This window comes from Mugil cephalus, chromosome 4 (genome assembly GCF_022458985.1).
Source record: "Mugil cephalus isolate CIBA_MC_2020 chromosome 4, CIBA_Mcephalus_1.1, whole genome shotgun sequence".
Lineage (NCBI taxonomy): Eukaryota > Metazoa > Chordata > Actinopteri > Mugiliformes > Mugilidae > Mugil > Mugil cephalus.
In genome coordinates this window covers 18,562,081-18,588,976 of record NC_061773.1, presented here as the reverse complement: position 1 = coordinate 18,588,976, position 26,896 = coordinate 18,562,081, and the positions used below count along the sequence as shown (strand labels likewise).

Genomic DNA, 26,896 nt, shown 5'->3' with positions numbered 1-26,896 from the left:
TACATGCTCTGGAGGGGGACTCAACTGGATAGCACATTCTATAAAAATCACCACTTGACTTTTACCCCCTTTTACTACTGCCTCCCATTTGAAATATAATATAAATTCATGAGGTAGCCATGTTCTGAGGACGGAGCGTGTGATTGAGTCTTTTGGACCTTGGCTGTAAGGAAAGCCTTGTTAGCGGATGGGACGTTTCGCTTCACTTAGTTATCTGACTATATAAACAGGATGTGACTACCAGTTGCCATGCCAACCGCTCGGTAAAAAGGCCCCGTGGGACTGAGAGTTTTTAAAACAATTTTTAAAAATAAGTACAGTATATAATCCAACATTTTCTTGTAAAACTAAATGACGTGTCAGTGGTTGGTAAGGAAGAGGGAAAAGTTGTGGGAGCGACTATTTTCAGTGTATGAAGTGACTGCAGCCAAAGAGGAAGAAGCCAGAGATTTGAGACTTTTAGATATAATTACTTATTGTAACACCTGATAGTTTTGTAGTTGTACAAAAGTGCATTTCCTGACTTTTAATGGAAATAGTTATAAATAGTTTTGTTTTTTTTGCAAATTTTTTTGCATAAGCTTTTAAAAATTTACACTTTAGATTTGCATTCTGAATTCTAAAAATGGTTCATTAAATATGTATGTGGTTTTCTCAGTGAATCTAACCGTTTCCCACTCGGAATCTATGGTCTGGTTTCAGGCCCAATGTGTTAATACAGTTTGTAAAAATTAAAAAAAATAATTGTACAATGACACAGGTGACGTTTTGCTGAAAAGAATGATACCAAATCAGGCAATGTAAACCGATTTTAAAATAAAATATAAAGGTAAAACCACAAGTAGTCAAAAACAGAGGGTTAAGACATTAATATCAATTCATTATTGTGAACTCAATGTCTGTGGTGACATTCCCAGAGAAAAGGTGTATAAAATTACCAGCAATTCAATCTTACACACATAACAATAAGAAAAAATAATAAATTAATATTTAAAAAAAAAATAAAGCTGAATCTGATGGGTTTAGGGACGTCTGATATGATAAACCAAACATTTCCTACTTTTACAGATTCACAGTGAAAGCATTTAAGGCAAAAGCTGACTTTCACCGCAAAGCAGACTCATAAATGTAGTGAGCTTTGTTCCATTATTTTATTGCATCATGGAACAAGAAGGAGCAGCCGCTGTGAGCTGCAGCCGACGGGCTGCGCGCATCCAGGTTCTTTTCACTTGTCTCATGTGTTTGCAGCACGACACCAGATCACGGTTGTTTGCAGAATTATGCAAAACAAAAAGTAATTTCCTGACTTCTCTATTAAAAAGGACAAGGTGTTTGTTTGGCTGCTCTCAGAACTTTGTGACCTCTAGCCATAAACCACTTCTGCTGTTACCACCTGTAACTAAAGGCATCCCCAGATAAGTAAGGTAAAAAAAAAAAAGAATTGTGTAGCTACTCTTTTGCACACATTCAAACTGTAATCACAAGACTGTGATTACAGTTTAATCTCTGTCAAAAAGTCTCTGTCAGTCCCCTGCAGAGATGTTATGGTAATCAGTGCAGTGGTAGAGTGACAGTGTAATACCCCTATAGAGTGTTTTTGTCAAGCACCAGCGAAGTGGTCAGAAATAAGCTGTCTGCGTGCGTTCTGCAAAGATACTTGAGTGGCGCGCGCTGTCTTCGTCTGGGTGATACCTTTTTCTGCTCCAGCCTCATCCCTCTTCTCTATCAGCAGATAGCGAGGACTCTCGGGGAGGAAGGGCAGCACGCACAGCTGCAAAACAGCTGGCACCGCCAAGAAGGAAAAGAGGTAGATCCACCTGGACTCCTGCAGCCGAAACAAAAAAAAAAAAGAACTACGTCAAAGCTTTAGACATGGAAGATGCAGCTATATAACGTTCCCCCGAAAGAGTTGATTCACAGCTTTATTTTAATAGGAATTCCTGCAAGAAAATGTTGAATTTTGAATATTTTCCTTGTGCTTCCTGTGCGTTTTCCCCATTTTTCATACGTTTTTATTAAAGTTACTTTGTTTCCTGCTACTGCTTCCCTTTGTTTCCTGCATTTGGGTCCTCCCTCGCCGCTCGTCACTCACTCAGCTCGACAGGTTTATATATATATTTGCAACCGCCCAAGCTTCTGTTATTGCGGAAAATGAAAATGCACTCGAACAAGAGCGGAAAGGCTTATTACGGTTACGCGGTAATGCATTTCTTCAGGCATATCCGCGCGATAAGTAGAAATAAAATGCCTGTGCGGACTGAATGTCCGTGGCTGTAATACTTGCGGAGAGCTTTTGAGACTTCTAAAGCCAGTGTTAGTAGGAGGGAATGTCAGGCAACCGAGAGAAATCTATTTAGGTTTCTTAACACCCAAGCTGGCTGGATGATAACACAAGGACAACACGGATATAAATAAATACAATACGGACAACCTCATTCGGGTTTCAGTTTTTCTATAACATGCCTCCTTGAGAGGTGCTTTTAGTCATCTGTGATGTCTCAATTATATTACAAAGTGGTTCTTCACAAAATGCCTGAGAGGGTAAATATTTATCGTTGTCTGGTGGATTTATGGAAGACGGAAAGTCTTTTCAGAGAAAAGCTTTTCAAATCACGCCCGACAACAGCAAGGAGCACCTCGTACAATGTAGGTCAGCTGATGATTGTTTGAAAATGTCACAGCATCGTCAGAGATGCCAATGCACTCAACACTTTCGCCGATTTAAAAGTATTCCTTGAATGTATCACAGCTCGGCGACGAACAGGGTGGTCATCAGTCCCCCCCGGACTCGCTGTTAAAAATAAGAGCAGGGCGAGGACCGGCCTATTTATGACCATGGGACATCTTGAGGCGGCACATAACTTTGCACGTCTCCTTTTTATTGATTTTTCTTCTTTATTGCATTCAAACGCACATCTTAGCTGACCGCCTGACCAACACACATAACCTGAACAACACACATACTGTAACCTTGACCGGGGCTCATAGTATCTCCGCTTATTGACTCTTTAAGTGACAGACGTCAGAGGGCGAAAGTAAACGGCTCTTTGTCATCAGACGTCAGACACTTCCGCCGGTTCCCCTCAAGGCTGTGTCCTTTCACCACTTTTATTCATTTTATACGCAAACGAGTCAGTCAGCACGCTGATAGAGACATTGTCAAATTTGCTGACGACTCTGCGTTTGTGCCTCTCTTAAGCAATCAAGACGGCATTCACGGCCCAGTGGTTAATGATTTTGGCGCAAGGTGCGAGAGCTCTTTTTAAAAAAAATAAAATAAATCAATCTTCCATAAACGAAAGAGCTCATCATTGATTTTAGGGAGGAGCCTCCACCACATTCCCCCTTTTTTATTCATGGTCAGGCAGTTGCAACTGTACAACTATACAAATACCTGGGTATCATTAGATAGATAGATAGAACTTTAACTGCCACACGACCAGGGCCGGTGGTACTTGTTTTCGGTACTAGGTCATCCCAGACATGTAGGTGTGGCGTTAGTCCTTGTTTAAACATACATAGAGTTCAAAGTTTTAAGAGCTGTTTTTTGAAGCGGGCGGATTTGGTGGCCAGTGATCTGAGTCTTCTAACAGAGGGAAGGCAGCAGAAGAGACGGTTAGCCGGGTGGGAGGTATCAGAGATGATCTTTTCTGCTTGTTTAATGACACGCTGGTGATAAATGGATGGGACCGATGGCTTTATTTACAATCTGTTGTAGTCTTTTCCGTGATTGATTGTGCGATTTCCGTACCAGGCCACAGCAGATGAGGTAATGATGCTTTCGATGATGTAAAAACGGACCAGTTATTGACAGAAACTTCACATTTGAGGCCAACACAGATGCAGTTTGCACAAAGGCTCACGAGCACGTGTACTTTTAAATAATAACCTTCTCCTTTATCTGCTGGTTGGGGTCCCTCATTGTAAAAGACAAGACCAGGCTCAGCGATATAGTGAGCATATGCGGCAGAACTGCAGGGGTACATTTTGAAGAGCTCTCTGTTTTACAGAGTTAGGGCTACCAGGAAAGCACAAACTGTCCTGTCTGACCCCATCCTCACCCCTTGGCCTCCAAATACAGGCTTCTGCCGTCTGGTTGCTGGTACATGGTTCCTCGCCTTAGGACAAACAGAGTAAAAAATTCATTGGCGCCAACGACCATTGGCCTCATAAATAATATGCTCTGAGGACTTGTCCTCGAAACATAAACATAAAGTTTATCAAGTCTAAGTCTAAGAAGGACATGGTTATTAACATGTCACTGCATACATCACTAACACCGCATCAGACACCACACTGGACAATTCGAGACGTGGCCTTTGGACGGAAAATGTCAGCCCTCAGCTAACAAGCAGCGTGTTGTGGATTTCCCCTCTTAACCTTTATAGGTGAAGAATAGCTGTCAGTGTAAAAAGTGTAAAACTTTTGTAATGAAATTATCCTTTTCTGAATGCCTTCAATTTATTCCGCAGAAAGCTGCTAATTATTCCACATTCACGAGTCAGACTGTGTTTTCCTCTTCCGCCAAAATGCCATCAGACTGGAGGGAAGTAATAATTACACTGAATCCAGCAGCGGAGTTCGGCTCGATCAAATTAAACATTAAGAATGTCAAATGAATATGTGAGAGGCGGCTTTCCAGCAGCTGCTGCTGACCATCATGTGTGAGTTATTGGTTTTGCTATTGACACATGCATTTGATTAAATGGATTTCCTCATAGAGTCCGAGATCAAGATCAGCTGTTTAATACAGAGCGGGTTGTGTGGAGTGGGTTGTTCTGTTGAAAACAGCTGTGTCATGCTGCAGGTAAAGGAAATAGTTTTGGAAGTGAACCATTAAATTGTTAGAGATGGTGAGCACTTTCCAAGCTCAGCTTGTAGATGTGTATACAGTGTATTTTATCATTTTATTTTAATATGTATGTCTCCAATCTACGAAGGCCGAGAGAGCTCAATGAACTGCAACTCGAGAAAGCACATGCAAATAGACAAAACACAAGCAAACAGAAACATGCGGCAAAAAACTCACAACACTAATAAAATAATAGTAAGCAGAAAATCGACTTGTGTTTTTGCTCATTTGTCCCACCAGTAGCAATAACATCTAGTCCCAGGCAGTTCATCACTTCATCAGGTCCTGGGAACCGTTCCGTTGTCATTCACGGCTTCAGCATACGCACATTTATGTGGATGCTGGCATTGTGAATTTGTGCAGCGGCTTTCTGTTTTCGCCACCGTTGTCAAATGGACGGACACGTGTTCTTAATTTGCTTTTGTTTGGTCTATTTGCAAGTGTTTTCTCGAGTTGCAGTGTAACGAGCTCAAACCCGACAAAATCGGTTCTGTGCGCACGGGTGTGTGCGACTGATTGAGAGGATAACGCAGCTTCAAAAGAAGATTAAAATGATGCAACAAATATGTCAGAGTGAAGAATTCTTTAATTCTCCGACAAATTACTCTCTTTCTATAACTCCACATGCTAACAGGCATCGCCTTCACACTGCTTCTCCCTCCCCCCCACAGGATTACATCAAAAGTAGTCACTGACACCGATGTGTCCTGAAGAGACTGGATTAGCTGCAGTGGCTCCCAAACTAGCCTTCCCTAATGACGCTTGGCACAGCATGGTGCTAAACCAGAACATCGACTCCAGCTTAGCCAGGAGCAGATCCTCACATCTAATAAGAGAGGACCCACGCTCACTCCTTCTCCTCAACTCTCAGTACAGAATTGGTACGATCTATTATTTTGGTACTAAAGTGCAGTATCAAAGTTTGCTGGTTGCATCAAAGAAAAAAAAGAGGCATCATTACACCACTAGCTTTGATGCTACCAACAGGATGAGCCCCCAGAACCACTGGTAGACAAAGGAGAGGAAGAAACATCGCTAACTCCTAATAGGCCAGACTGATACTAAGAATTTATTGAAACTCTAATTACAGCTGACACATCCATCAGGTAGCCAGCAGGGCTGTTGCCAGTTATCCGCTCTATATATCCAAGTAATATGAGGATAATTCTCCACATTGATCCTTTTGACAGACTATGAAGAAAAACTGGCTCTGGAAACTTCTCCCCATTGCTCTTGAGGAGTCTGTCAGTCACAGCAGGTATTAATCTCAGTAATCTCTGAGACGATATGGAGCCCTTGCAATGTAGTGCGCTTCTCCTTAATTTTTTGCCACGTATATAAAATTACATTGTTGACGTTTCAGATGAAGAGATATGTAAAATACCTGATTCATAAGCTGAAGTTTCAGATTGCTCTGAATACGGATTCCAGCTATTTTTGTAAAGCTGATGTCAACTCATTGGTCATATGTTTGTGCCACAGGCTGTATATAAATATGGACGATGCATTCCCACTTACTTGCATTGGCAAAATTAAAGCTGTTTTCCCGGGGATACGGGTGGCGCCATCTTGTGATTTTGTATTTTCTTTATTTAATACTTCACTCTGCTCTACCTGCACCGGTTACAAATGGATTATATGCTGTGCTCATTTATTAATTTTTTTTCCAACTCTCACAGCCTTACAGGAACGCTTCACGGCGCAGCTGGCGACTTGTAGTCACCGCGAATCTTATAAGTTCCATCCACTAACATGGAGGGGGTGGAGCTTATGACCTATACTACAGCCAGTCACCAGGGGGAGCTCTACTTGTTTTAGCTTCACTTTTGAGGAGCTGTTCAGTTGTCCGTCTATGGTTTGCACAGTTGTCTGCTCCTGGTATTCGATGCCTACGAAAACAGGCTTTGTCATTTTTTTAATTTATAGACAAACGACAAACTTTTTAAGGTATCTGTGGCACTCCTGGAATTAGGACCTCTTTGCTTTCCACTTCTTTTAAAACATTAATTTAATAGCATCTTTAATTTTATTGTAATCATTATAGCTGTCATGTTAAGTTGTTGTAAAGTGGGTTTTATTTTCACTTTTACATTAATTACACATACATTAATTATGGCATTTTATCTTTGTTATTGCAGTCGGTTAATAGAGCAAAAAATGTGTCGCAATTGACATTTCATCAGTCACATCCCAAATATATGTGGTTACCCTGCATTTAATAGAGTTAGAAGAACCTCACGATTTACAGAATATTCTGCCATACTCTGGGGAGAGAGATTAGTGCTAGTTTTTTTGTGGAACCATGTCTACGTCTCCATTACACATCTCTAATGAGAAAAAATTTCCCAGAGTTGTATCAGTCACTCACTCACTCACTCTCATAAATAAGGGGCCTTGACTTCTGCAAGTCTGGGAAATATTTGCACGTAACATTCGCTGAGAGTGAGAAGCCAAAGAATGAGGTGAAACTAGGGTCACTGACTGAGAGAATCATTACTTTGTTATCTCGCACAGCACTTAATTGGGTTTCTCAGAATGGCTTTTTCTGAGATATTGCTCGGAATACGGAATAAAATATAAGACATATGCCTTTTTGTCTCCAACTGATAAGACGAGGTTGTCAGTCACAGTGGTAACGGTCCAACTCTTCTCATTGAACCTGCGTACAAAGTCGCGGACGGACTCTTTCATTGTGCCCCGAAACCAGACGTCTCTCTGCGGCTGAGCGGTGTATCACCTTATTTCGATTAGAGATGACAGAGGCTGATTAGATTAAGCCTGCAGGCCTGCTCCGACAAACAAAGAATCTCCTCTGTAGATATTGGTTTCAGTGGTCTGTACAAAAAAACTCCCGCTGAAACTCTGTGTTTCAGTAATTTTCTCGTAAGATCCAATACAAGCTGCTGCTCCTGCTGCTGCTGCTGGCTGCTCTCTCAAACTCTATTCTAACAAGCATGTCTCGCAAAAGGAATAATCTCAACTCAATAACACGATGACACCACCTGCTTCCCTGCTTCCTACTCATTTAAAATGTCCCTTCCTGCGCTTTTCTGCGCTCGCCCCTGAACACACGTAACACGGATTATACTGATGCTTTCCTCCTCACTGACTTGTTTTTCAGTATAATCTAATTTAAAACAGTCTTATTTTCCTTCTCCAGCCAACTGCATGATTTCCATCCTCCTTTGCCCGAACCATGAGCCACTGCACATCACAATGCAACATGCAAGGCCTGATACGCCAACTCACACAATGCTTAATTATCAGGTTGGACTGTGCCCATTAGGGATGCGCATAGAAATATACAGTTGACTTGGCAATTGCAAGGCAAGTGAAGAACAATAATTTGTGGGTTCAGCGTACAAGGGATGGCAGCCGGTGAAAGCGCACACACATGTACTTTCCTGCGATTACAGTCGCACACAAACGCTTTACCAGTGGCGTCTACCTATTGTTGTTTTTAACTGAAGTGAGCCAGCCTGTCCACGGGGCCCTAATCCCGGCCCAGAAAGCCCCGACACTGAATGATAGGTGCTTTCAGTGAACTAACCCGAGCAGACAAAGCAGACAGTTGCCGTATTCCTGGAGGCATGTCGTTTTCCCTTTCAATTATTTCCTGTAAGAATACAGAGGATGGAGGCTGCAAATTGTCGTGGCGCGACTGAACAAAGTCAAAATGTGAGAGCAGTGAAACAGAGGAGACTGTACAGTTGCATGAAGCTCAGGCTGCTGTTGCAGAAGGGCCACCGCTGTGAACAGGTAACTTCTCAGATAGATGTAATGGAAATGTCAGGTGGGCCACTACAGGGATGTATCCATATATGACATTTTTATATGACATAACATTTTCTGGCCTGTCCTAATTACTTTACCTAACCGGTCTATTCTCTATTTCGCAGCAGGAAGTCTGCCACGCACGATTAACTGGTTTAAGACTAGCGCATGAACACATGGCTTACTGTGTGCATTACAGACAGAAACCTGGACCTCATTTATAAACACAAATGTTTTCCTTTCAAGTAACAAATAAATGAGAACATTTCTGTCAAATCCCTATTCAGGTGGCACACCGCACACAGACATTACAGCTCAATCTCCTTTAAATCAAGTTGCTTTAATGTTTGCATGTTTCTAGCCCCATTAATCCGCGCATAAAGGAGCAGATTGACATTTCACTGGAGGTACTGAGTGTCTGTGAAGAGGAAAAACACACCACCTTTCCAGCGCTGAATTCTCACACAGGCTACTGAGAGCCTGGTTGGTAAAAACCTCACGTCACCGGCCTTTGGAATATTATATAGGTGGACATCTGCCAGGATCTAGAGAAAAGCCCATCATCTTTGTGCCTGTAGCTGTTTGTGATGAATGTCACCTTCCCACTAAGCCTATTTTCCTGATGGCCGGACTGAAGAGCAAATTGACAGCTGGTCCCTTGCTGGTGTGCACCGTCCCATTCTTAAAATATTAAAGCCGCACTCCTGATAGTTCGATGAGCTGGGAATACACTCGGAGTCGAACCTCACAAGAAGGACTCATATGGAGCCTTAATTAACTAGAAGGGTTTTTGACCACTGAGTGCAGCATTGATTGCCGTTTATTTCAAGCAACTTCAGTTGCGTTTATAGTGTATGGCCTGGAACTAAGTAATTAGGAAAAAAATGAATGTCAATAACATTGCTCATTAGCTTAGCATCAAGACTGGAAACAGAGAGACACAGCTTAACTAACTGTCCAAACGCAACAAAATCTGCCAACCAGCAGCCTCACAAACAAACACGTTTATGGTTTATTTGATGCTAAGGCTAAGGCAACATGACCTTCAGTAAACCATAAGACACAAGGCTACTTGTGTCTTATGGTTTACTGAAGGTCATGTTGCCTTAGCCTTAGCATCAAATAAACCATAAACGTGTTTGTTTGTGAGCCTTAATCATGTTTCTGTTTAATCTAACAGGCTATGGGTTGTTTACCCAAGAGGTTACGGTGTGTGATACAGTATATAGACGTTCTAACCTTCTTCACCAGCCAGTTAGCTTAGCTTAGCATGAAGACTGAAAGCAGGGGGAAAGAGCTAAAATCTGCCAACCAGGAGTCTCAAAAGCTGACAAATGAACATTTTTGATGGATGCAATGGAAACCTGGTTTGTTTGATTGATACAAAAAGACCTAAGACCTAAGACCTTAAGTGGCTAAGTTTGCCTCGTCAGCCTATTTAAGGGGTGAAAAGTAGTCACTGTGCAGTTTGGTATCATGGTGTGTACCACAGTGAACATGAACCACAGAAAACTGGGAAGAGACTTGTCTCAGGAGATTACAAAGAAGACAAGCTTGTTAAAGGTAAAGGCCATAAGACCACCTCCAAGCAGCCTGATGTTCCTGTGACTACAGTTGCACATATTATTAAGAAGTTTAAGGTCCACTGGACTGTAGTCAGCCTCCCTGGACGTGGCCTCATGAGGAAAATTGATCAATGATGAACTGAAGCGAAGGATGATACAAATGGTAACCAAAGGCCCCAGAACGACTTCCAAGATTAGAGATCAGAGGTAAACTTCAAGGTCAAGGGGTACTTCAGTGTCAGGTTGCACCATGCGTCACTGTTTGAGTCAAAGTGGACCTAATGGATGGACTCTATTGTGAAGCTGTAACTGACAAGCCACAAAGCTTCTGACAGAATGTCTTATAGACAGATGAGACAAAACTGGAGCTAGTCACACCAGACGTAGATCATAGACCCCCCAAGAGGATAAAAAACACCCAAGAACGACTGAGAACAAAACACCAAACTATTCTGAAGTGACCTTCCATGAGTCCTGATCTAAATCCTATTGAACATCTGTGGATAGAGCTGGAACATGAATCCAGTGTTTGAGCTGGATAGTTTAAGCCATGATAGTATCAATACTCTGGCATGGCAGTTAGCCTAGCCTTAGCATGGACACTGGAGGCAGGGGGAAATGGCAAAATGGACTCTGTCCAAAGGAAATAAAATCTGCTGACCCGCAACCTCTGAAGTTCACTGTTTAACTCGTCATTTCCTGTTTGTTAAGTACATACAGAAACAAAAAGATAAGGCAAGACGACACAACATAGTGTAGGTCATGACCCTCAGTAAAACCATACTGAGAAGTATGTACAGTGTTTGCGTGCATGTGTGTAAAGTGTTTGCACTGCCTGTAGATTTTGGTCCAAGGCAGAATAAAACCTCTTCTGTTGCAGGCTATACAGTAGCTACTTTTGTAATTTATCCAATGATTAACAAACATGAAAGAAAAGCAGGTTGTGCAGAACTGTGCAAAGATTGACACATTAAAAAACAGAAAAGAAAATGTGTTGGGTAGGGATGTAACGATTATCGGTTTCATGATGAACTGTATTACCATTTCAGAATTTTAATCATTGAAACCGTGTCTGATTACTGCATTTTGAATAAGCCACGGTGATACGGCTCATTTCTGGAGAGACACCAGCTTTCCCTCCCTCAGATGCCGGCGCGCAAGAACACATTGCTCTGGAAACATGGAAGAACGCACCTGCACAGCGCAGGAAACTCCTCTAATTTAATGAGCCATATCCATGAACACCAGCTACAACTATACAGCGACTGCAAGGTAAGTTAACTTGTAGCTGAACGCATCATGTGGGGACTTAGTATGTCACGGTTTGTCTGTCAAATTTTCGTATAGTTTTAAGTGTTACCTAACGTACCTACTCTTGTAAAAACACATATTATGTTTGGTCTGTTTCCGTTCCAGTAGCTCTGCTCCGCTTCAAATAGGAATATGAATATTCAAATATGCTTCAAATGGGGATCCTTAAAAAAAAAAACAAGAAACAAAACATTTTTAGAAGAAAACTTTCCGTGTTAAAAACAAAAGGAAACACAAAAACGTGTTTCGTTTTTACAGCAGCAACAGCAATGTATGTGTGTCTCAGTCAGATAATAATCATAATCATAATCAATTGCTTTTCTATTATTTACAGAGTGGGCATGCAGTAGGCAAACCAAGTGATGCTATGGCTACTACATTCTAAAGTTCATTGTGCTCATTTTTTTTTTTGTTTTGTTTTGTTTTTTTTATTTCAAAATAAAATTTGATTAAATGATTTCAGTGTGGCCAGCTGGGATATGCTCCAGCAACCCCCACGACCCTAGTGAGGATTAAGCGGTATGGAAGATGAGATGAGATGAGATTTCAGCGTGTGTATAAGTACTTTTTGAACATTTTGAGCACACTTCAACAATACCATGATAACAATAACAACCGTGAAGATTTTGGCCACAATAATCATGACATGAAATTTTCATATCGTTACATCTCTAGTGTTGGGGTTAGGGTTATATGTATCCAACCAACGCCTGCAGAAACATAACTGCAGCCTTACAGCCTTACATGTTGAGTCATGAATGATAAATACTCAGCTACTCCCACTGCACTGTTTGATTCCAGATAATGAATGGATGGATGTATGGAATACTAGTATCACGGACACGCAATGCCTCTCGGAGCCATTTGAAACAGTAAATTACCCCAATGTCAAACAGCGAGTGTTTTACAACTTAATATGAAACGCATTTGAGTGACATTCCTCACACGTAACGATCAATCAACCCTACAGAGGAGACAGATGGGTGTGGTGGGGAATACAGAGTATTCTCATTAAGACCACTGAATCTAACCTTAGCTTCGTCCAGCATGCTGATGGTTTCAGTGTCTCGTGGGCACTCGGCGACAGGCCGGCTAAAAGCTTGTTCCTGCTGTAATGGCCGAATAAACATGCTTCTCAGCTGGGAGAAGGTCAGTGGCGACGCATGAAGGTTAGATTAATTATCATTTGTCAAAGCTTATCACCATTTTGCACTCCACAACAAGTGACATCTTAGACAAGAAGCCTCCAGTGGGGAAAAGCCCGCTTGAGTCTCATAACCAAAGGCCAGCACAGAGCATGGTAGGAGGCTTATCATCATATATGTCACATACTGTTTGTCTGTGGGGCTCTTGTAAAATGACAAGGAAAAAAGGGGAAAAAAAGGCTGTCACGGAATACAGAACATCAGCTGCACCGCTCATATGATATTTATAAAGGTGGTCTGCAGGTTAAAATGACAGATGAGATGAATCAATACATATAAATTAAATATAAGTCTGCTATGCCAGAAGCTCGGAAACTATGCCTATGTGTAAATGTCAGTGCAAACAGTGGAGGAAAATGGATGATTCAGACAACTCAAGAACTCGCTGAAACACGAGGGACGACACAGAGTGATTTAGAGAAAGGGGAATTTGATTTGGAAAAATATGTACTTGCTTTTAATTGAAGAGTCAGGCCACACAGTCAACTGGTTTAAAGGTGGATGCTCTTTTTAATCTTACTCAAGAGACACAGCATAGAAATGCATCATATCTTTCTGTTCCACCACATTACATCCAAAGGACAAGCATGGAAAAGACACAAGAAGCCCACAGCAAACAGATTAATCACAACAATAGCGCTCATTCAGGATTAGCGCCATATAAATCATATAAGAGGTGGCTTCATCCAAAATGCACTTGCTTGGAAATATGTTCCGCTCTTGTGACATCGTTACCGGAATGAAAACGCACGCACAGCTGAAAATGTGCATTATGTGCACAGGTTGAAGATAAGTCCCAAACAAAACAGGATGCGGATACAGTTCGCTCATCCATGGCCTTGAAATGCGTTTTCATATACAAATAAGCATACAGACAAATGCGGACGCTATACAGTCCCGTGCCATTTGTCCCGTTAGGTATGCAGAAAGAGCCGTTGATGCGGTTAATGCACCAACACATATTTTAAGCAGATTATTCACAACCACACAGTCAAGAAAAACATGGTGCCTTTTCACATCTGTTACTTGGCACCAATGGAATAGATGTTGAAGTGTGATTTTCTGTGAACGATGTATGAAATGTTAAATTATTTGACAAAGTGACAGTCTAAACTTCATTTAATGACAAAATAAGAAACATCAAGCACGCCCTGTCAGAAATGCCAACAACTCTTTTCTTTTAATGTTAAATTTTCTGAAAAATTAATAAAAAATTATCAGGAAGATGAAAAGAAGTAATGTACTGCATTGTACAGTTATTTACTGAAGTTAGCATGCTGATCGGCAAGCTTTTCCTGCCCTTCCACTAATGTGACAACAGGCATAATACTTTAGACCATAGATCTTCAACAGGGGGTCCGCGACCCCTAGGGGTTCCGTGGAGGTACTGCATGGGGTTCGCAAAATCTTTGGTTGATTGGACTTTTTTCTATATTTTTAAATGTAAGAAATTTTTCAGGCAGCACTTCGCTCATTCAGTAATACAAGAGTTGTCTCAACAGCGTACCGTTTCACAGAGTGCCACACTAGCTGAGACCTGTCAATCTAAGCCTCCTGTGCACAGTAGGCTCCGCCCTTATCGCTGCTGACTTATTGCTGCCACAATTGGCAGAGAGCCTATTCAGTCCCCAGGTGAAATCCAGAAGTGCGCTGCAATATAAGCAGAAGAGAAGCTAACATTGCATGGTCTGATATAGGTAAGTTTATGCAGTTGGACGAGTTTAACATAGAACACATATAGTAGGTATATGAAAAATGTTGGAGACCCCTGCTTTAGACTTTGTCCCATTACAGTACAGTTTTTCACTACAATAAAATGAGGCATGGAAGAGGGGTGCTTTGTGGTTAAAAAAAAAAAAAAAAAAAACATCAGTATTTTCAGATATGATCATTTATTTATTGTCAGTTTGATTTTCACTCATTCTTAACACACGTAGCTGCCAAAAAGACGCAGCTGCTTGCTGTATATCTGGGAACACAATTTCAGGAAATCACATTCCATCACTCATTTCTTAATACAGTGCCAAACATGTAGCAATGATCTAAAGTCAACGGAATGTGCCAGGAACAGGGGGATTTATATTATTAGCTTCCCGTTCACATTGCACGACCGACTTTGGCTTTCGGAACATATGTGCCTCAAGCTAATGTCTGTTTTCAGGCCTAAAAGATAAACTAAAAAATCTAGCACACACATAATCAAGCGCACAGATGACAAGCGGATCCCTGTCAGGAAAACGCAGAGTCTATGTGGCTACACGAGTGTACTGTTGAAAGGTGAGAAGTAGTAAACAAGGCATGACTAAGAATTTTAGCTGACATCCAACCTGAGATGGGCTAGGGTGCGTTCGTTACCGAATGACTCAATCAAGTGTTCTCAGCATGCTTGATGAGGTGAAGAGGAAGTGGTGAGCAGAGTTGGGATTTTTTGTTTTCTTCGGGAAGAACTCAAGCTTGAATGTCAAGTCCAAATGAAACTATCTGCTTCATGGAAGTCCGCCACTCATTTGTGAGGCTTCATCGGTCCCATTGACTAATGCAAAGTCGTTGGCATTTAAAGCTTTGCGGCTTATTCTCAACTCGGTGTCACATGGGAGACCCTCAGGTCACAAGGCTGACACTCATCACAGTCACAAGAGGAAAAGTGTTCACCCAAACGGTTGTCAGAGTCTAATGTCACGGATAACTAATTAGAGATTAATAATGCCTCTGGAATCCATCGCTGCTCTGGAGAAAAAAAAAAAGAAAGAAATATACTCTTCATGTAAGTAGCAAATAGCTGGAACTTACATCAACAGAAAAATCTCATATGGTGTTTTTAGATTTTTTTTTTTTTTGAACACGTTCATCGACACAAGTGACTTTTTCTGCTGATGAGATTTTGCATGTGATGAATCAATGATCCCAAACCAAATAGCAGCAGCCGTGCGCGGCGGTCACGCCACTGGAATGTGGCATAAATGAATGTATAAAGATATCAAGCTGCACTTCTCTGCTGCCATTCATAGCATCAGTATGGACAGACAAGGTACAAGTATTGATACGCAAACAGGTAATCGAGGGTGGATTTCCTGGGAAACATACATGTCAATTTATCAGGCCCGTGCACATGCGGTAAGTTTGCAATCGTACAATATGCAACTACTCTTCCAGATAGTCACATCCACATTAGTCACATCCACAGAATATTTCAGATATGCTTTTTCCAATATTTTCCGCGTGTGACATGTGGATATTAGAGTTTATCAGCATACTTGAATATGTATAAGGTGCATACATCGCAACTCGGGTTATTACTTCAGTCAACGACACGGAGACGCTTTCTTGTTTACATTCAGTTCTGTGCGCTGTACTCGAACTGAAGCTTATTTTATACTTCGGTGAGAAATCTGCTCAACCGGTGACTTCAACCACATCACCATGGCATCACCTGGTACACCTCAGCCTTACGTGGCTCTGGTAAAGAGCCTGTGACCACCAGGACAGTGACTAGATGGTCAGAGGAGGATTATGAAGCACCGCAGGGATGTTTTGAGGTCACGGACTGGCAGGCACTCTGAACAGAGAGGACATCGATGGGGTCACAGAGTGCATCACGGACTATATCAACTTCTGTGTTGACATCATTGTTCCAGCAGAGACGGTCCACTGTTACCCACACAACAAGTCGTGGGTGACATCAAAGCCATCCTGAATGAGAAGAAGGCTTTCAGGGCTGGCGACAAGGAGGAGGTGAGAGATATACAGAGACACTTGAGGTTTAAGATCAGAGAGGCTGAGGAGGAATACAGGAAGAAGCTGGAATGGAAACTCCAGCACAACAACAACAGAGAGGTCTGGAGTGGGATGAAGAAGATCACTGGTCTCAGGCCAGCTGGCAATAGAGGAATGAAAGGCAGTGTGGAATGGGCCAACAAACTCAATCTGTTCTTTAACAGATTTGATTCCACTGCCCCTCCACCTCCTATGAACACTGCCATCAACCCCTCCACCAATACCTCGATTGTTTTGTCCACAACACCTTTTCCACTCTCTTCCCATCCCCCTCCTTACAGCCTCTCATCTTCTAGGGGAGGACAGTCTCTCACCTCCACCCCCATCTATTGTGATCATCACTGCCGACGATGTTAGAAGACAGCTGGGGAAGCTTCAGTCTGGCAAGGCTGCGGGCCCTGACGGGGTCAGCCCCAGGGTGCTCAAAACCTGTGCCACCCAGCTCTGTGGAGTTCTTCAACACGTCTTCAACATGCGCCTGAGTCTGCAGAGGGTCCCTGTGATGTGTAAGACGTCCTGCAACTCCGTGTGTCAGACAGGCTGGTCAGCAACACTGTCCTCTCTCCCTTTCTCTTCACTCTCTACGCCACGGACTTCAACCACTGCACAGAGACCTGTCATCTCCAGAAGTTTTCTGATGACTCTGCAGCGGTTGATCGAGGTAGAATACAGGGCTGTTGTGGACAACTTTGTCACGTTGTGAGCAGAACCATCTACAGCTCAATGTGACAAAGACGAAGGAACTGGTGGTGAACCTGAGGAGGACTCTGGACTAGGTGCAATAACACATGTTTAGAACTATATTGATCCTGGGATGGTGCAATAATTTTTCCTTGCTGTGCCGTGCCCCTTATTCAATGTCACTGTAGAGCAACAACTCAGACACCAGGTTCACTTACACTTGTACACACACACACACACACACACACACACACACACATATATATTTCTTATATTTTTTACATTCTCTTACTTATTCTTATTGCTCTTTGTTCTTAAAACTGGTACACTTTGGGTAGGAGCTGCTGTAAGGAAAAGTAATTTCCCCCTGGGATCAAAAAAGTAATTCTGATTCTGATTCAAAGACTGTAAGTGCGCCACAAAAATACTAGTCACCGGTGTGGTGTTTTTGTCACTGTGTACTTCCTACTGGTTAGTTGTCCTACTTCGGCCATATGGACGAGGTAATCCACCTGGGGCTAACCACAGCTGTTGTGGTCTGCTATGTGCAGTCCCATTTCCAGGAAGGAGCACGTCAGATTTCAGAGTAGATGTCATGCAGAAGTACACAGTTTACTGGACTTGTAAAGAGTTTTCAAGGATCTAGCAGAGACACATAGTGAAAAGAAACATAACACTTGACAAACAAAGATGAAGGTTTTTGAATGTGTGGAAATTTCTCAACACCCAGCTTTTCCAGAAGGTCTTTGAAGGACATGTTAATCTGAGCATGCAAGGCACAAATACGTCTTTTCTAGACAGTTATAACTTTTTGATTCACAAAAGTTTTAAATGATCAGCACTTATATCTTTTATATCTTCACCTCATGTAAACCACCGTCTTCTTTTTCTAGAAGTTCTTAGATTTGTGTCGGCTCTGTTGTGAATCGCTCGACGCCTCTCACTTTGGAAATCCCTATTTCATGGTGTTCCATTCAATTTCAAAGGATATTTCTTATATATGTTTTTGGTTTCAGAATAAAAAAAAATAAAAAATGCCAGAGGTTCGCCAGCAGCCAGGCAGTCAAGGCTCATTTCATCTCGACATTGTCAGTGCCTGGATGAATGAGACCCATCTATATAGCCTAAAGCACGGGCCTTAATCCTGTTTTGGAGGGACAGCCGAAAAATGATGCCCAAGTGGTTTTCAAATGTACGTTATCAACGATTCACATAATGAAAGTGAGGAAATTACATCCTCAGATACATCAGGCATCTTTTGTTTAATCTTTGTCCTTCCAGCAGGAGGAAGGGGAAGAGGCATTGGTCAACCCAATGCAAGTTATGGCGCACTCGCATTAAAGTGGCAGAAAATTCTAATATTGATCAACCGAGTCCACTCACATTTGTTAACCACTCACAGAAAAGCCTTCAGGCGCATCTCCATTTTTATGTCTTTGCTTTGACTTTATTTAAGTGAGGAAAAATCATGCATAATTATCTCTCGACAAGTCAATTAAAGACTATGGGGATTGCTGTGATGGTAGCATCTCGCTCATTATAATTATAATTCTGCACATGCACTGCTTTGAAATGGTCTGACTTGTGTAATAAAACAACATTAAGCGTACTCCAGCTGCTAAAACACCCTCACAGGAATCTACAGATCTACAGTCTACAGCATCCAAGGGGCAAATTGAATTAATAGCCTCTTGCGGTTACTGACCTGACCCAGGAGCTCTGGAAGCCCCAGCACTTGTCCTGTAAACACTCCTAAGCAGATCAGGATGGAGTTGAACTGGCCAATGGATCCTCTGATATGTCTCGGGGAAATCTCACCCAGGTACATGGGGAGGGCGCTCAGAGCGATACCTGTCAGGAAAAATATAAAATATCAATGTACACACAATACATTAATCATGTGATTCTGATGTTTGTGTCCTCAGACTAGTGGGGGTTAAAACAAAAAAAAGGAGCTGTGATTGCCTACGAGTATTGACTAACACGTGTTGAGTTTATCTCCAGCCTTAAGCAGTCTGAAACTGGTGGATTTTTTTTTTTTTTTTTTTTTTTTTTTTTTTTTAGCATTGGACAAGTAGAAGCAAATCAAGATCCTACACCACATCACCCACTTGGCCACATTCCTCACTTTAAATCTAGTGGTATCGTCATGAGCAATGGTATGGATTGTCCATGAGAAATGGTCAAAGATTTAATCCTTAAAAGCTTTGGCACAGATCAATTTCCTCCTTGACCAAGTCCATGAGAACATCGATCCTCTGGTTACGGTTGTTGGGTCTGTTACTCTGTGTTGGAACATAACTAGCAGCCAAATTTCCTCTGGTGCATCAATAAGCACATGTAGTGTAATCAGAGATTATCACCAACACTTGCCTTGAGGATGTAGGTGCAACTTGTTTCATTAACCCTTGTGCCCTCCTCAAATTTATTACCCTCTGGACACCTTTGGGGCAAAAATATACACACACACAGAAACTGCCATTAAATCATCACACGTCAATATGATGTGATAACAAAATCAGATCAGGATGGAGTTGAACTGGCCAATTAAACCTCTGATACATCTGGGAAATTTCACCCAGGTATCACAATAGGATGTGATAATATAACTGGCAAAAATACAAGGATTTTATTAGTTGGTGTTTTGCTGGTGGAATACAGTACGGACTACTTTTTTTTCAAAATGAAATGAAATGCTTACATTGCAGAATACATGGTTTTATACTGCAGTGGCAATGAGAATAAAAAGTACAATTTGAATGGAAGTCAAAGGTGCATTTTTTGGCCACAAAAGTATTCAGATCTGGCACTACATAAAAAACACTAATGCAATCAAATCAATTTTACTGCTAATCTCTGACTTCTTCAAGACTCTAATCACCACCAACGAACCGTATCTTTCATATCTTATGGATTTACAGATAATTATTCAGTTTTTGTGCAGGTGTGTGTGGGGGGGTGGGGGGGGTTATAAATAAATAAGAACTCATGTAAAGTTTTGAAGTTCTTTGAGTGATTAATGAAAAAAAGCAGGATGAAAATACTCATGTTTGATGACTTAATAGAGTATAAATGACACTGGATTTCAAACATTTTACAAAGAAAGGACGGTTCTTGCAAATCATGCCACAAACAGCGAAAGATTATCACCAAGTCAAAAAAATAAGTTGAGGAAAAAATGATCAAAAGTACCCGAAGAGGGCAAAGGTTGAACAATCATAACTTACAATCTGACTTGATTGTATTGTATTGTACACTTGACTTACTGTTATTCCACACTGGCATTTGTTTCATTTCCTTGCAATTTCATTTTTTACTATTTAGTTATTTTATTATTCTTGTAAATATTGTGTACATCTATTTTTCATAGATGTTTTCTATTTTAGTTGTATTTTATTTCTATTGTTTATTATCTATCCATATATCTCCAGTTGGAGTCAAGTATTAAGAGGATGCATGATTTGACAATCAAACCATACCCCGGATTCATATAGAATTGTCTTCTTCATTACACATTTATTTATTTTTGTATGAGGAACATGTCTGAGCTGTGCATTTAAAGGTATAGCATTTTTTAAATGCTATTTAATATTTAAAATTTGCTTCAACTCATTATAATTTAACTGATTCTTTTTTGGCACACTCTACCACAAGAATTTGGCCCCTGAAGAAAGGTGAGTAAATGAAGCACTTACCTGAATCCACCCCCATAATGACCCGGCCGATGATGAGCATCTCAAAGGATCTTGACATCTCACCCAAGGACAGCATCAGAGCAGCGATTACAGCAAAGCCGTTATTCAGCAGCAAGGTTCCCTTTCTAAAATCACATACGGTTAACAGACGCTACATGAGTATTCTTTAGAGTAGAAGGTCAGCCACAGAGACACCTTAATTAGAAAACCCCACTTTAAAGGATTTATTCAATAGAATTCACATTATAAAGGGATTCACTTGTGAAAAAAAAAAAACTCCAGCAGGCTTATCCTGCTGAAATGTCAAAACATTTCAGCTTGGTGGTTTGGAAGAAAAAAAAAGTGTGTTCTAATTAGGCTTTAGACAGTAATTAAGACTGGCTTTTGTTAGGGCTAAAGAAAGGAGCGGAGGTGTATAATTCTTCAGGCCCAGCGGAGCAGAATTATTGCTCGTGTCGCGCTAATGAAACCAATTAATACAGGATCTGATTATATATTTAGAAAAACTGAAAGGTGATTTATGTGCAAACAGGTCACTCAAGTGCATGAATAAATGTTTACATACAGAAATGTGCACGAAAACCTGAAAGAAGATTTAATCACCAGCCTCCGCTCAGACATTACATGAAATTAACTGTGAACTGGGTGCAATGTTACGACGCCCCATACCATGAAGGTAATGCGGTCAATGCTTTATTCTGTGTTCTGTGTGTGTTTGGAAGAGATAGCTCAATAAATTTTTTGATTCATAATATTTAATTTTCCACAAAAGACAAAAAAATACGATGACAGCACATTATTCATGAAAAAAATAATAATAACATGAGAAAATAATTTAAGTTCAATCCATTCATTAGGATAGTAGGCAAAGGCAAAAGTGGATATGGTGATTACAAATCCACACTGAGTTATTTTAGCAGTGTGCGGAGTACAGTATGACATAGAGAGTATTGCTTAAATAAAGCAGTGTAATATTTATATGTAGTATTAACAGTATTGCAAATAAAGTAATCTGCAGTATAGTGGAATATTTGTGCTTTGTCAGAGGTCAATTTATGGATTACTGCTGCTTTTCTCTCTGAACCATTATATGTCAAGTCTCTCACAATTTAATGGTCCAGTGGGCAGGATTTAGGAGGATCTGCTGAATGAGGCAATGGGTATTCAGTCGGTTGCAATCTGCTTCCTGGCCACTAGAGGCAGACACATGCTACACACTGGTCCTTTAAAAGTATTCATTAATACACAGGACAAGATGTTACAAGCCCTTGTGTCATGATCTTAACACACAGCCCCGTGGGATCGGCGATTAAAAGAAACTTCAGTGTTTGTTTCAGGATATAACTGAAGGAAAACTTTTGCTGTTGTTTTTGCTTAGTAAATCCCCTGACACTGTCTCAAGAACAAGAAGTCTGGGATTGAAGAGAGGGCAACTTCAATCACTTGTTCAAAGCCAGTCTCACACAAACAGCAACAGCATCTTAATCACCAATGGCTGCTTTGTTAAAGACAGGCCTGCTTTTGTTCTTGCTGCGTTTAAATCTAGATTTACATATAATATATTAAGTAAACATATTTGCCGTCGGTTCATCTTCCCATTGTGAAAAGGTTTGCCATGATGAAATATCCAGACATCCCGGTTTGTTTTTCAGACACAAAACATTTACCTTTCACTTCCCTGGCAAACTTTTAATGAACCTCTTGGTCAGTCTTTGAAGTACTTTTCTTTTAGATTGCTCCGTGTGTCCTCATCTGCTAATCTATATTCAACTCTTCTCCCTGACATCTAAATTTCAACCTTTCCGAGACTCCGTGTAAAACTACCAGCTGGCCCACAGATGTCTAGCAGAGAAAATGAAGTGAGAATGAATAATACGTTGCTGCCTGATCAGCACAGTGAGGTTCGTCACCCGAGAAAATTCAAGGTGAACTTTGGGGGGATTTTAATTGTCTCCAATGACTTATGAAAGCTTCATAAGCCTCTCCGTGCTCCGACAGTGACATCCTCATCATTATAGGATAATAGATTCTTTTGAAGGTATATTATTTCAGAGCTCTGAAAGCCCTGTTAGAGTAAGAGTCTTTCTCCTGGAGGGAAAGGACATACGGACCCGCAGTCCTGCGCCGAGACGGGGACACAACTCAGCAAGGCTGAAACCTGAGAAACTCATCTCACCGGCTGTGAGATTGGATCACATACTGCAGAATAAGTTGTCAAATCACTATCACTCAGCCAGAAACAAATCACTTCTTCTCCAGCTCCTCTCCTCGCGTCCTTCTAGACGAACTGTTACAGAAAGAAATCCTGGATCAATTCTGTTTGAAAATACACGGCTACAAGATGGCTTTAAATGGGAGCTTAAGACAACAACTGTGTCCTTTATATCAACTGCCAGTTCTTTATAGGTCTATTTGTCTCAATAACTGAGCCTTCAAGAAAACCGAGGGAACAGATGGGGAAAGGAGCTAATGCATCTTCTGGGTGTCACTATGGGTAAAGTCTGATATGCCAAAAAAATTTGTTAAAGTGAATGTCTGATGATATTTTTCACTTAGATTTCCAATAATGCAAAATTTAGCTTAAAGATGATCTACCACCAGCGCACGTGCAACATCCTGTGACTCACAGGGGAACAACTGTATTGAATTTCACAGGGTTCTTTCTGGCGGAGGGAGAACCGAGCTCCTGTTTAATGCAGCAGAAGCCAATGGCAAATCTATAATAGCAAATCAACACTACAGAAGGCCTTTTGAAGAGTCACTCTGCCTCCCCTCGTCTGTCCTCGTAATGGACTATGTACATTGTGAGCTGTTACTTCCTGCACTGAGCCGGCAGTTGCGGACATTGATTTAGAGAGACTGTCAGGGTGAGGAGAAGGAAAGTGGAAAAGGTATCCAGGGTAATAAGAGAAGGCGAGGACAGAGAGGCACACAAAGATGGGGGAGCAGACTATCACGTACGGCTGCACTAACTCCTAAGCTTCAAATTTTAGTGTGAGCCAAGCCATAAATGTAATCGTTGGTATGTCTTATAGTTGGGAGGTAATCTTGAAAATATAGATAAGACAGGGAAAGTAAAGCTTCAGGGTTGGGACAGAAGCTTGTCGCATTTATAAAAAAAAAAAAAAAAAAAAAAAAAAAGTTTAAGCAAGACTAGTTTTCTCAGACAGTGAGAGGTGATTTGAGCCCTGGACCTGTTTGTGCTGGCTGTTATTTAAAAATGAATTTAAATTTAAACTAATTCTCTGAGGAAGTATTTTCCTAGCAGGATATTTTAAAATTTAATACTGTGTCCACGACTGAATGTAGAGATGAGAAGCACATATTAAAAACGCCATATAAACAACTGGGTAGATCATAAATAACACAATTATAAATAACACTAAGCCAAGTGACTATAGAAGACATATAGTAGGTAGGGACTCCCTACTTAATCTCTCCATCAATCCTTGGCCTGACAAACATTGAAAGACCCCCGGGGCAGATTGGATCTCTATGAAACAAAGTGAGGCAAATATTTAAATTTCTTATATGGCTCCTGAAAAGGGTTATTTAGTGGAGGGACGTAGGTCAGGTAGTTAGTGTGGAAACGTACATGTCTGTGCCGCTTCTCTATATTTTTGTGTTAATTTTGTGTTATTACTATTATCTCTAGCAGAGCCGTATATGCTGAAAACACGGGGGAAACTCCACCGTTTCCCCAGTGAACAAAAACGGAGGAAGTTACGGGAGCAGAAGATTAAAAGGAAGAACTGGATGTCAACTGATTTACCCTTATCATGTGAGGTAAATGTCAGTTTCTCTCTTTGATGCCTGTTTAGATTTTATATAGGAAAGATAAAGTCATACCATCATTAATGTGTACCTTGATCTCAAAAATGCCACTTTACAACTGAAGTTTGAGGTTAACCTAGCCCTATGCTAGCCTTATGCTAACTAGTTATCTAGACTAAAGACTACTAAATAGCAGCTACCATCATATATACTGTGAAACTCAGTTGCACATCTAATTTATGTCCATGCAGATAGACAAATTTAATTGACTCATAACTTTGGATTGGTTACTACTAAGTTACTATGGCTAGCGTGCTATTGTTATAATGATAATAGTAAATAACAGTAAGAGTAGTTTAATTTTCACTGTTTCTGAGTATTTAAAACACTTAAAGCTTTTAACGACGATAGATGAACACGGGAAACTAAGGAGAAGGTAAACCATGACTCCATGGCTGATGAGGCTACAAAGTATTTTACAGGCTCATTTCAGATATTTAAAGTAAGTAGATGCTGGAATATTTAAGTGAGGAGGGCCTTTTACATATTGACAGACGTTGGCAATAACATTTACAGCCCCGTTAATGGTGAAAATAAGACATTCATTTAAACATAGCACATCTGCCCCATAGGGTTACACTGTGGAATCTTCCCTGCGATGTAGCAAACATGGCGCCCAAGATTTGAGTTGGCCAGACTCTCTCTAATATAATAAGGTTTTTTAGTCTTATTTGTTCACAAAATGTCTCTTTTATCACAGTTATTACTTGCTACTGATTCACTGTATCAACCTCGTACGGAAGTGTCTTATTATTTTGTATTTTATTTCATTCTTTTATCCTCATTAATGCAGCTGGTGTAGCTGTGAATGAAGGAGCGCAGCAATGGGCATGGCAGTACGATCAGCACAGATGAAATAATGGAAAAAGAATGAATTAATTAATATGCGCTAAAGGCGCTTTTATAGTACTGTGAGACCTAGACGCTGTAACCTAACCTCCCAGCACACTGTCAAACACATTTTCGATTGTTTCTTATCGTGCAGTGCTTTTGTCCATTAGAGCTTTCTTTAGGCTGCAACCATGTGGCTTGAAACTGTTGATATGTGAAAGCCAGGGTTAATCTCAGAGTCAGCAGCCTGCTGTCCCAGAGCCGTACTATGGACCCTTCCCCACGGACGACATCTTGACTTGTCACAGCGCGGAGAGTGCACGTGTATTGACGCCGGCCACATTCCAGCTGGGCGAGGCCCTGCTCTCGTGCATTCTGGTTCACTGGAGAGCCTCGCAGCGGTTGAGACATCATTAATTCCACCTGTGCTTTCTCCGCTGTGGCAAATCAAAATGCCTGCCGTGAGGAAGGTGTATCGCGGGGGAGATACATCATCGCAAGCACGCATGGGTCAACTCACCTTCCCAGAACTTTGAGGATTAAAGAGACGGACAGCGTTCCGAGCAGGCCTCCGATAGAAAATATGGACACTGTGACGGACCAGAGGAGGGTGGTGGTCTCTGCTGAAATAGGCTCCCCGTATCTCTCAATCCACGTGTCGTTGTAGAAGGCTTTAATGTACTGCAACACAACACAGACGCGAGAGAGACAACTTTTACATTTGTGTCATTCATAAAGGTGAATGATAAACCTGTCATCGGGTTATGCTGAGTATTAAATGTGTCATATACTGTTTATGAGCTTGTTCAAGCTGGCTTTATGAGCCAAGTTTTGCTGTCCTCAATTTAAAAATAGAAAAGCAGTACTTAATTTTGTGAGGAGCTAATTCAAGTGTGTAAAACTATATTAACTGCTTAAATGTGTCTGTCTGGCGTTTTTAAAGTGAGTGAATATATTAAACAAATCAACGGACATTCGCTCACAGTTCCTAAACGTGCAAACTGAGCGACGGCGTCACGGACTGACGCGTGAAGCATGGACTGCATGTGAGCCAGTGAATGCAGAACTGATTGGCAACTGTGTCAAAGCAGTTTGAGACTTAACACCGAAAAAAAAGGCACTTGTACTTTTTTTCTTTTTTTTTAATCTTTCATTTTACATCTGCGCCACTCGTGAATTATAGATTATCCCACCAAAGAAAAATAAAACAGGGCTCTGGTTAAACCGGGGGATAAAAACTCTTTGCTGGCCACGCTCCACAGAGCACTGCGAACCGAGGCGACACCGGCCCCCACTGTCACTTCCATTGTCTGCAGCGGCAACAGCAAGAAAAGCTACTTTTAGTGTGACTCATGAGCCTTGGAACGGTTTTCG

The 26,896-nt window shown here is 41.2% G+C and overlaps 1 protein-coding gene across 4 annotated transcripts in view; it reads right to left on the bottom strand.

Annotated features, from left to right (window-relative positions):
• The window catches only part of slc2a9l2 (solute carrier family 2 member 9, like 2), a 114,061-nt gene that overhangs the window by 65,005 nt on the left and 22,160 nt on the right, over positions 1 to 26,896 (bottom strand). For all 4 annotated transcript variants that reach the window (XM_047582720.1, XM_047582721.1, XM_047582718.1 and 1 more), the window contains exons 4-7: positions 26,043 to 26,203; positions 20,858 to 20,982; positions 18,868 to 19,013; positions 1,693 to 1,825 (exon numbers count right to left, since the gene is read on the bottom strand). In XM_047582720.1, coding sequence (XP_047438676.1) covers positions 1,693 to 1,825; positions 18,868 to 19,013; positions 20,858 to 20,982; positions 26,043 to 26,203 — 565 coding nt within the window. The remainder of the gene's footprint in view (positions 1 to 1,692; positions 1,826 to 18,867; positions 19,014 to 20,857; positions 20,983 to 26,042; positions 26,204 to 26,896) is intronic.